This window comes from Centroberyx gerrardi, chromosome 18 (genome assembly GCF_048128805.1).
Source record: "Centroberyx gerrardi isolate f3 chromosome 18, fCenGer3.hap1.cur.20231027, whole genome shotgun sequence".
Classification (NCBI taxonomy): domain Eukaryota; kingdom Metazoa; phylum Chordata; class Actinopteri; order Beryciformes; family Berycidae; genus Centroberyx; species Centroberyx gerrardi.
In genome coordinates, this window is record NC_136014.1 from 13,065,759 (window position 1) to 13,077,246 (window position 11,488).

The 11,488-nt window shown below is 39.6% G+C and overlaps 1 protein-coding gene across 1 annotated transcript; it reads right to left on the reverse strand.

Annotated features, from left to right (window-relative positions):
* Window positions 1-496: 496 nt before the first annotated feature.
* On the reverse strand, window positions 497-7,509 carry batf (basic leucine zipper transcription factor, ATF-like). The gene is made up of 3 exons (XM_071916434.2): window positions 7,272-7,509; window positions 5,954-6,058; window positions 497-1,800 (listed from the first exon to the last, which is right to left on the reverse strand). The coding sequence occupies exons 1-3, from the start codon at window positions 7,335-7,337 to the stop codon at window positions 1,594-1,596; spliced, it is 378 nt and encodes a 125-aa protein (XP_071772535.1). The 5' UTR covers window positions 7,338-7,509; the 3' UTR covers window positions 497-1,593.
* Window positions 7,510-11,488: the final 3,979 nt, after the last annotated feature.

Sequence of the window (11,488 nt, forward strand, 5' to 3'; positions counted from 1 at the left end):
TTACAACTTCCAACCTGTGCAGCACTATGTGGTCCGTTAGCATTTCCTCCCCGGGTTGAATTTGGCTCTAGTGACCTACTTACACTCAAAGCCCGTACAGAGAAAGACTTTGGGGTTACGGATAATGTAATGTGAGGATATGCCCGCTCAGGTCCACGAAGCGCCAGGTCAGTTTTCCAGTGTCAACACGTGTTAGGAGTCCCTGTGACCCTCCACCCAGACCTTAGACCGCTTTGGGATCCTGGAAGGAGTCGGCTAGATCTGCCACATGGGCGGAGTTTATTCCTAAACTCCCCTTTCTGGTTTGTGAACAGAGTCAGCCTGTAAAACTGCCAGTCAGAATATCTTTCATGGGTTTTTAAAAAAAATATTTTTTACGAATGACTACGATTGTTCTGTGGTAGATTATGAATGGGTTTGTCTGATGTATGATTTGAAATATGCACGTGATCAATTTGTTTAAACTTTGTTGAGTATAATAAAGCATTATGGCACTTCAAAACATTCAAGATAACAGGTCAATTGTTTTAGTTCACTAACACAATGGAATGTGTTGACAAAGTGGTGAATGAGATAAACGCCTCAATTCTGTTCAAGGACAAAAAATATATTCATTTGTAGCCGGATAGGTCTGCATTGTGTACACTGCTGTCACTTGCTTTCTCTTACTGGTAAACAGTGCCATCTAGGGAGCTACTCATCACAGAAATACAGCATCCTTTATGATACAAACTGTTACAGTATCTGTGAAATATCTGTGAAAACATATGGCCTGAATAACAACACTCAGGAGTTCATAAGGCATCACATTTAATAAATATCAGTGCTGGTCTTCTTACAAATTAGCATTATCCATAGCTATCACCACTACAGAATGGTTTCCACAGTCAAGTCAAAGACCATTTGAATGCCCATTCTCTGCAACAAAACATTTCATTTTCATCAAGTTTTGGTTCACCTAAGCCTACAGGACCTTGACTTTACATTCTATTTGTGTCAACAATCAAATCTCCTGAGCATTTTCAATCTACATTTACACAAAATAGACTATAACATATTACACAAAAAACTAAAAACATAATGATTTCAATTAAAAAAAAAAAAAAAAAAAAAAAAACTAACAGGTTACACTTGACAAAGGTGCTCTCCAACACACTAGAAAAAGCAATTTACAAAAATATCGTCTGAGTCACCCTAACATAGGTTGGTTTTCTCAATGTAAACATAGACTAGTTCAAAGGTCATAAATCTACCCACCAAGCCATAAAATGTCACATGCAGATCACTGATATTAATCAGATATAAGCAAATAGATGATCAGAAGCAAAATAAATAGTTTTGAATACTGCTGCTTGTTACAATCCCAAAAGCAGTTTGGTTTCCATCTTGTCAATCTTTGGCGGATATACTAGCCCTGCATGTTACTCCTTGATCAGTTTTCCCATTTAAAAAAAAATTGTAAACTATTATGTGAAAAAACTGAACAAAGATTGACATCTATAGGCAATATGTCCGTCCTCCAAGTCATTCACTCTCCATTGAGGTCAGTCATCTTTCGCAGCACATCTTCAGCCATCTCAGTAGTCAGTCAGGTCAGTGCTGGTAGTGTGGTACAGCAATGTGCTGGCGTTGATAGCTGCTGTGGTGAGGAGGGTAGAGGAGGTCCGGTGTCTGTGGAGTCAGGCCGGTGCAGAGAGGTTCATGGCTGCTCAGCACGGAGGAGAGGTACTTGGCTTCCTCCGTCAACCGCTTCACCTCCTTCCTCAGGGCAGCGTTCTCCTTCTCCAGGTTCTCACTCTCCTGAAAGCAGACAGTGACACCAAGTTTGAACAGACTTGTCCTTCATTATGGCAATGAAGATGTTATTGAAGATGTTATGCCTTTGGTTTCACAGTATGATCCTTAAAGGTGGATTCACATTAGATAACATAAAATGGATGCAGGCAATGGAAATTGTTCAACTCATAACAATGGATAGCCAATTCAAGAAGCACTGTTCATCTGCTTATAATCTGCTGCATTATATCCTGTTGCCCTTTAACTATGGATACTTACTCAAACACAAGCCTTACAATCAATGTCAAATAACTGACTGAACTGTAGAACTTCATATTAATTTAAATGCAGAAACAAGTAGGAAAGGAAGATGGAGGATGAATACCATACTATTACAGGATGACACCTTCAGCAGGATAAGGGAAGAGGCCCAGAATTAAAATGAGTAAAATGTGTTCTCCAAGGGAAAGGGGTGGCCTTGGATTATCAGATGTGAGGATGTATAACATGTCTTTCGAAATAGTTAAGCTGGCCAAACATTGTTGTGGAGAGGATTTACGGATGGACTGGGTAACTATAGAGCAAAAGTTGTTATTGCCATATCGCCCTATTGATGTTCTTTCTCAGCGTTCAGGAAATCAGTTAAAGTCAAACTCAAACCCTGTCTTATCCCACTCAAGGGAGATTTGGAGTAAAATTCATATAATACACAAAATATCTCTCTTTAAACAATCCTATGCCTCACTTTGGTACAATCCAGAAATACGGATAGGGAAAAAAACGGTGTATTGGAAACAGTGGCAGTCCAAAGGGATTAATACTGTAGGTGACTTGTATGCGAATGGGGTATTTATGTCATATTCTGATTTAATGAAGAAATATAAGTTTGAAGGCAAAGGAAACTTTTGGAAATACCTACAAATACAGAGTTGTATTAGTAGTAAGTTTAATTTTAACCTCAATGAGGAAATTTTTTTGTTGGAGTACTTCAAATTACCACGTGAATCCCAAAAAGCATTGGTTTTCTACAGAAAATGTAATCAGTTATTTGGAGATTCATGTAATAACCTCAGAATAATATGGCAGAAAGATCTCGGGTGTAATATTGAGAATAACGATTGGTTCAGAATTTGTCAAATACTGGGAAAAATATTAAAGAAATCAGAGGAAAATTCATCCATTACAAGATATTATTGGACACCATCTAGGCTCTACAGAACGGGACTAGTAACTAACGATTTATGTCAAAAGGACACAGGTACATTTTTACATATGATTTGGGAGTGTTCTTTGGTTTATACACTTTGGTGTAAGATTCTGGGAAACTTGGAGAAATGGTTGGGATCAACATTGCCTCCACATCCACGATTATGTCTTTTAGGGGACAGGACAGTTATACCAAACGTTACCAATAATGAGTTCACCCTTATAATGATTGGTAATATTACAGCAGCTAGGATGATATTACGCAATTGGAAATGTTTGAGATCCCCTGATATGAAAGAGTGGATGGATGCAATGATTGAAATAGCAGCATATGAGAATATGTTAGGTAGGATCAATGGTAATGGAAAAATGAAGGAAACCTGGGACCATTTTTGGCATCATGTAAAATTGCAATAAGTCTCAAACATGGTAGGCTTGCTGCTGCTGGGCAGAGGTCCTGTACCCTGAGAGTTATTTATTTAGGAGGAGTTAATAGTAATCTCCTATTCACATGGAAGCCTATGTATTTCCGAGGGACTACGTTGGATTTGGGGTGGTAACATGGTCTATGATACACAGAGAGAAACATCGTACATTTTGGCACGGATGGAAATGTGACAATATGGGGGTGCAGGGCCAGCAGCAACAGATAGAATTGTTGGGCATTTGCATGAACATAAAGTGCATACTTACTTTGAATTATTATTATTATTCATTTATTTATTTATTTCTGGTTGTTCTTATAGTGCTATGACTTGTCCTAACACTAACAATAGTTTGTACAACTGCGATGTACCTTGTAATATTGTAATATTGTAACATTGTAACATTGAATATTGTATACAATATTAACAATAAAAAAAATGTAATTTGTAAATAACTGACTGAACTGTGCAAGTCACTGAGGCACAACAGTATCAAAAGTTTCCATTATAATATTTTTAGAGGATGTAACTCTACTTTGGTTGAGTAACTGTACACCTGTTACTGGGGTTCACGTGTTCACAAGTAAAGTTCCAAAACAGAGTAAATGACCGGTTAGTACAACTTTGAGATAGGATCAATAGTGCAAACTGTGAGTTAGTGGGTGATGGCACTTTTTCTTTATAGTGTGGGAATAGCAGGGGAGAAATCTTCCACTTGGGTATTCAAAAGGTCATCACACCATGGCCAGAGATTATAACACTGAGCAATATAGGGCCTTACTGTCAGAGGCACTTTGGGCAAACCCCTGTACTTGCGTCACTTAGCCAAATACAGCCCACTGCTATCAGCACTTTACCAGAAGTGACTGCCTTTTTCTCCCCTTCTGCCCACGACCTACAATCTGAAGCTCATTTACACTGAAGAAAAAATACTACTGAAGAAACAGGAAATAAGCCCAGTGTCATAGAGAGGGAAAATTCACCTTCCTGTTTATCTAGTGAGACGATGAAACCAAAACCACAAAATATGCTGTGTGGTCCCCTAGTGTTCTGTGTGACTCTGACAGGTCTCAAAGAGATGGATAATGTGCAAGATACTGTGCAGAGGGAATCTCATCTATTCAAATCACAAAGACAGGATCTACTGCTACCTACAATGTGGGTTTGTTTGAAGGTCAATGACACCATATTCCCTCCAGTTCATCTGATAAAGTTAAAAAGAAAAGCTACACAAAAGACGTGCGTCGCGTAGTGCGTTGACAGAGCACAGTACACCAGAAATTACTTTTTGTTGAAGCCTCAAGTCACAGACAGAGCAGATACTAGGTCAGTATGTACAAATATGGGTCGATGTACGAGGTGACAGCATCTAAAGATACTGTATGTTAGAAAGGTGTTCAGAAGATAATTACTATGATTGTTGGAGATGTCATTTTCCATGGACATACTGGATAAACAGGTTAGTTAACTCAAGATTTGGCAAGGAAATGAACACAACAGCACCATCCCACTGATAAATACTTCTACCTACAAAGCTAAATGTTTGTAAATTAAAAAAAAAAAGAAATGCCTGTGCTCTTTTTTTAAGTTCCAGCGACAGTTGGTGACTAAAAGCCTCACCTAGTCAAAGAATTGAGCGTTGTAATGAAAGTGTGAGCTGTAGCACTGACTACCACCTATCGCATGAAGTGAGCTACAAAAAAGGACAAAGGGAGAAACGAACAAAGCTGCGGGACCAAGCACACTTTTGTTATTATATTCAGTGCAATAATCTCTAGCGCTGGGTTCTGCTGCAAAGGGAGTGATGCCCACACGTGATAATTTATTCCTTAGGCTTCTGCAAACATAGAGAGAAGCGTCCAAGTGTGCAGCTCAACAGAAGCCATGACACATCGCCACATGGTCAGGTAGCGTCTTGTAAATATAGTACAAACCAATTCCCAGAGACTTAGAAGAACTGCATGGGCGCTTAGAAACAGACCAAGACAGCGAAGTTTGGCTACACATGGTGGAGTTAGATTGGACAGTTAACAGAATCAATCCTGCTGTTCTTTATGCAACAACCATGCACCAAAATCGTGAGCTGGGAATTTTGCTAAAGCCTCTGAGAAAATCTATGTAGTGGAAGTTTCACCCCATTTTGCAGTATTAGAGAGCGATAGCCTAATTACTGCTAAATCCGCTAAACATCTTGGAGTGTGTACCCTCTATAAATAATCTGATTTGTGACCATTCTTACAGTACAATGAAGCTGTTACAAAATGGTGGCTTTTAGAGCTATAAATTTGGCTTGTGTACAGTATGACCTGCCAACTTTCTTTGCCATGTGATTGGAAAACTATGTGGTACTTTGTCATGTTGTTGGAACAATATTTGACACAAAGGAACAATGTTTTTATACTTAATACCATATGGGTGCCTCAGTGTTTGCACAAGGTCACATTAGGTCAAATATTTTGTGAAATGATTAGATTGTAGAGTATTTCAGTTTAAAATTGTGTTGCTGTTGATGCCCAAGCCATGATGCCCAAAAAAAGTCTCCTCACCAAGTGTAGACTGTCAGCCTTCTGAGTTTGTCTCATCCTGCTTTTCTGAGCTGCAATCCGGTTCTTCTCCCTCCGTATCACCTTCTTGACATCATCTGAGGAGCTCTAACAAAATACAAAGGCTTAAAGTTAATGTTTATGTAATGGCATAAGGATCAAACAGTAAGCAGATATTTATAGCGCTGGGAGTATTCCAAACCTGAAAAAATGGCTACAGCAGATGCTTGATTGTTTAAGGTGAATCAGCATGGAGGCTGATAAGACTGTTGCGGTTTATGTCACTGCCCATTACTGATGGAAGGCGAAAAATGGAAGTCGTATCCGTTTCTTTTTAATGACAGTTTGACAGAAGATGGGCTTAACATTACACCTAATGGCAAGGGCTGGGTTAGGGAGTGGCTGAGTCATCGGTTAGGTAGAACGCACACCCTGTTTCATGTCCTGAACACTACATTTTTGCGGTATCACAATAACTAAGCACAGTCAAAATGCTGAGTCAGTTGTGCATCTAAGGGACAATAATTCACTGAGTTGTTTCATTGATCGTCTAACGTCTTCCGTATCTTCCGTATCTTCCATTAATGCTTTATTGAATAACCTATACACAGACCACCTAAAAATAACCAATCACCTTCACATCACATTCTAACTCTTACCAAGTTGTATATTTATTGCAAAAAGAAGTAATGCTGTGGATCATTTGCTATATCCAAATATAGTGAGGCTCACAGTTAGTCACATGTGTGTAACATAGCTTCTGAATATTGTATTTACAACATGCTTTTCAGCAAGGATGTAGTTACAATGTGCTGGAGATAGGCACACGTGAACCCAGTTAGCACACTTTTCAAGTGGGATGATGATGAGCAATATCCCACATGCACAGAAACGTACATTTCTAACACGCTCTCTGTCTCTGACAGCTCTCACATCATTCACAGTTTGATGACTTCCAAAACAAGTGACCATATCCCTACTACTTGGACAAGTGATACATTTTGCAATTCGCAGAAGCCTACACTAAAGCGAGTCATGCCACGAGCCCATGTGTGCATGTGAAAGGCTCAGAGAAAGTGTGAAAAGAGCCAAGAAAGACTGAACTAGTACCTCTACAATATACTGTCCAACAAATATGCACAAAAGCACCGTACCCAGTCACACTGGAAGATTTAGTGTTTATCTCATAAGCATATTATTGAAAAATTCTCTCTTAATGGTCTATTTACACATTCAGAAGTCATTCGTTAAAATGTGATGTAACCAAATAAGTGCTAACTGAATGTACATTGTAGAGAGAGTAAAGGAAGTGCACACTTACCGGCCTGCTTCCAGGTGATGGGGACTTGTTGTAACTTGTGTCATTGCTGTCGGAGCCCTGAGCCATAGCCAACTGTGGCGACTGAAACCCCTCGTCTTTCTCCACTTCTGCTTTGTGTTTTTGAGTGTGTGCGTGTGTGAGTCTATGTACCAGAACGAGTGCTGAGGAGAACTTGGCTTATCACTTAGTGAGTAATGACTCTCTTTCTCCCTCTCTTTTCTTCTTTCCCTTTCTGTCACTCCTCCTTTTCTTTCACTCTCTCGCTCATGCTCTCTTCCTTTACCTCCTCTCTCTCTCTCTCTCTCTCTCTCTCTCTCTCTCTCTCTCTCTCTCTGTCTCTCTCTGACACACATACACTGTGAGACTCGCCGTCTGCCTAATTAGCTGTATCTGATGTGGCTTCTGGTAAGAATAGGGTAAGTTACATTAGACTGGAAGTCACATGTCTGATGGAAAGTTTACATAAAAGCACATAAGGTAATCTTGTAAACTCCAGAACAAGGCCATATTGATTACTGGGGTGAGGATTAAAGTTACATTCTCAACAAATAGTTGGACATATGCCAATCTCACTCAAAGTTATATGATGAATATTGATTGAGTGTATGCAAGAAATTAATTGTTATATGGAATTATTGTTTGGGTCAGCTGCATAATAAAAATGACAGAAATAATGGGAGTACTTTTCTCCTAAATGATAGAAGATATTGACCTTGCTGCGTAATTCTTTTTGTGTGTGTGTGTGTGTGTGTGGGTGGGTGGGTGTGTGGGTGTGTGTGTCAGTGCGTGAGTGTGTGTGTGTGTATGTGTCAGAGGGCACATACACACACATCACGGACATTCCCTCTCTTCCCCTTTTAAGCAAACAACTACACTGACACGTTTCGACTACATTCTCAAGAGACAGCGCATCCCATGCAGACAGAGAAACTCCACATGGATGACTGGGTTCTGAATATTTACACATTGCTTCATGGTGCTTTCCGCCGCTGTACTATTCTACGGTCTCTCGCTTGCACCACACCAGCTGCAATGAGCTGAGGCAATGTCAAGGACTTGGGCATTGAGAAATGCTCAAGGGGCTCCCCAGCACCCCACCTAAAATTTCCTCTGAGCCTTTTACTCTAAATGACTGCATGTACAATAAGGAGCTGGGGCATCTTCAAGCAAATTGGCAGTTTGAAGAAACCGTTCCACGTATTCGTTGAATATAGACACTTGAAAAAAAATTACACCGGCAGCGAGTTTATTTTTGCGTTCAGATCCTCTTGACTTTGGACAGGGTGTTCATATTTTGCGTGTGTCTTACACTCATACATAATGCTCCTTGAAAATATTTGTATGCCCGACACAGTGCCGAAATGTACATACATATCCAGGGGGTGAAAACGCTAAAGCTGCTGTACCATTAAGTTGTTATTTCTTATATTTCTTGTTTTCCCCCCAAATTATCACAAGGTAGCATTTGGTGGCGCAAGAACAAGATTTTCTTGTGAGAAATATAAAAAAAATCAGGACCAAAACAGCTTTGCTTGGCAGAACAGCCCTCCCACACAAAAACATGTTCCACCATCACAGGAATTTTGAAGAGCTTGGACAAGGGCAGACGTTTCTAATACTTGGCATTTAACGGCGTCCAAAACACTTGAGTATGAAAAAAAAAAGAAAAGGAGAGAAGCTGATTAGCCAAATTCTGCTGTAACTAGGACCCAGACACAATACATGCACAGACAGTTAAAAAAAAAAAAGCAAGTCTGGAGATTTGACTTAGTATGGCCCACTTTCTGGCATGAGTTGCTCTCTAAACCTTAAATGACCTTAGGGTGCCTGAAAGATGCAAAAGGTTCCCTTAGGTGTGAACTTTGATAAACCATATAACTCTAAAAAAATAAACTCTTAAAATGCCTAGTAGACTGTGATAATTCCTAATTCCTAAAAGGTATCAACATGTTTTGTACATTTTGGATATTTTTGTCATTTAATTACTATCACAAACATATTTTCAGTAATCACTTTGTATGGACAGTGTTGCTCATGTTAAAGTGGCCTCTGCTGCAGGTGCATTTGTGTTGGATCCTATCTGGGCACCTGCACTGTACAAAAGTGTTGGTGTAGATGAAATATAATAATGGTACAGTAAAATTTAAAGGTGACAAGTATCATGACAAGAAGTGAGGGATGATACGTGTACTTAAAATGAATTTCAACTGTATGATGATGTCTTCAATTCCTTACTGTTATTATTGACGTCATCAGGGTTCCTCAGAGAAGCGTCAACTAAATGCCACTCCTGAGTTTCACTTTGAAAAACCCCTAAAGATTCCTTTATATAGCGGTGTAAGAGGCCCCCATTTGTGGTGTCTCTTCCTTGGAAATGACTGTGGGAGGTTTCTATTAACCACACAACTATTAAAGGAAAGTGAAGATCAAGATGCGTATGACCTTTAAATGACAAACATTACACACAAACATTGTCAGTGTAAGTATATTGAACACAGATGAATAGAATTAATTCATGTTTCAGTGTTATTGTTACTGAGGATGTGCACAATCAGTAAAAAGCTTAAATTAACTCACTTTGTCTCATTTTGTCCTTTTTTTGCCCCACATCTAACATGCAGGCCAAAGTCTTGATTATGCAAACATTTGTATAATCAGTTAGAACTGGTATACTGGGTCAGTGGTATTAAGATACTCAGCTGGAGTCAGTTTAACCCTTCAGATACAAACAAATGAGTTGGGTCACTTAAGTAACATTATCAGTTATCCTTGATCTCTGCTCAGAGATTTGAGGAATAGAGGCACACTTAACTGTAATGATGGCAATTTTGAAGCATTTCTTTGGCATATTTTGTGGTTGGAAATGTCACCTATTTCTTATGAAATAAAGAGTGTGGCTTCTTGTTTATCTGTTTACATGATGCAACATTTTGGTTAGATAACATCTCCCTATAAACTTCCACCCTGATTGCACTCTTTTGGTATTGTTAGCTCATTTATATTGGGTTTAGATATACACTTTGGCTTCTAGAGGTCTTTTATTCCCATATGTTATATGCGAGTCCCAATTTTGATTTTTTTATTTATTGATTTCACTAATTCATATATTTGGACTTATTTACTGTTGAAAGTAGGATGCACAACACAGAATGTATGGACATGTATAATCTGATCTTCTGACAGAGGAAGAGTTAGCTCACGTTAGGAAGACGAATGGATTTTCAAATTTCAAAATATGATCATATACTTTATGATGAACTAAAACAATCAGTCTGAAGAGGCATCATTACCCCTTTATTCCAGGTGGAGGCGGTGTAGGACAAGCAAACCATTACTAGGTTATGAAGGTTTCTCATGGAATAAGTAGGCCTAGATAAATGTTGGACATTCAAATTTCAGCTGTTATATCACGTAACAATTTAATGGTACAGTGTGTGTGTGGCTATCACTATTATCTATTTGACAGCCTAAATTAGGCTTCCTCCTGTCTACCTTCAGCAAGGGCGTTCAATAAATGTAACTGTGTTTATTATGGTATAAAGTGAATATCAACAGACAGTATGAAGAGATGTAGCAGTAGAAGCAGCATAAAGACTGGGTCCCGCTGTATTACTCAGGCTGCACTACAGCGTCTATTCACAGGCGCGATCCCACTACTGAGCGGCACGGGGGCTTTGACCTGCTCCGTTTCCGACCTGGGCCGGTGCACCCCTCCTTAGACGACCTGGTGGTCCCGGGCTCCCCCAGGAGCACCATATCGATACCGAGCTTAGTGCGGACACCCGATCGGCATAGTCCGCTGCAGCTCAGAACTCCTGAGCTCAAACGATCCGCCAGCCTCAGCCTCCCGGTAGCTTGGATTACAGGCGCGCGCCACCGCACCCGGCGAGGATGAAACACATTCTTAGGACTTTTGACATTTGACACGTGACGTCATCAGGAAGCGTGTCAGCGGCATCTAGTGGCGAAAAGGAAAGTTGCAGCTGCAGAGTTGAATGCTGCTCAGCGTTTGAACAATTTTCCAAAGCCCACTCATGGCCTATTCTTAGTATACACAACAGTAAATACTGATGCATGTTATAAGATATTTTAATTTTAGGAAGAAGGCATAAATTCATGTTTTTCTGAAAGTATTATTGATTTTTGTTTATAATGTTTATAGTGCTGACTTATAATGCCTTATGTAGGCCTAAATCACTGAGTCGAGGTCATAGTTC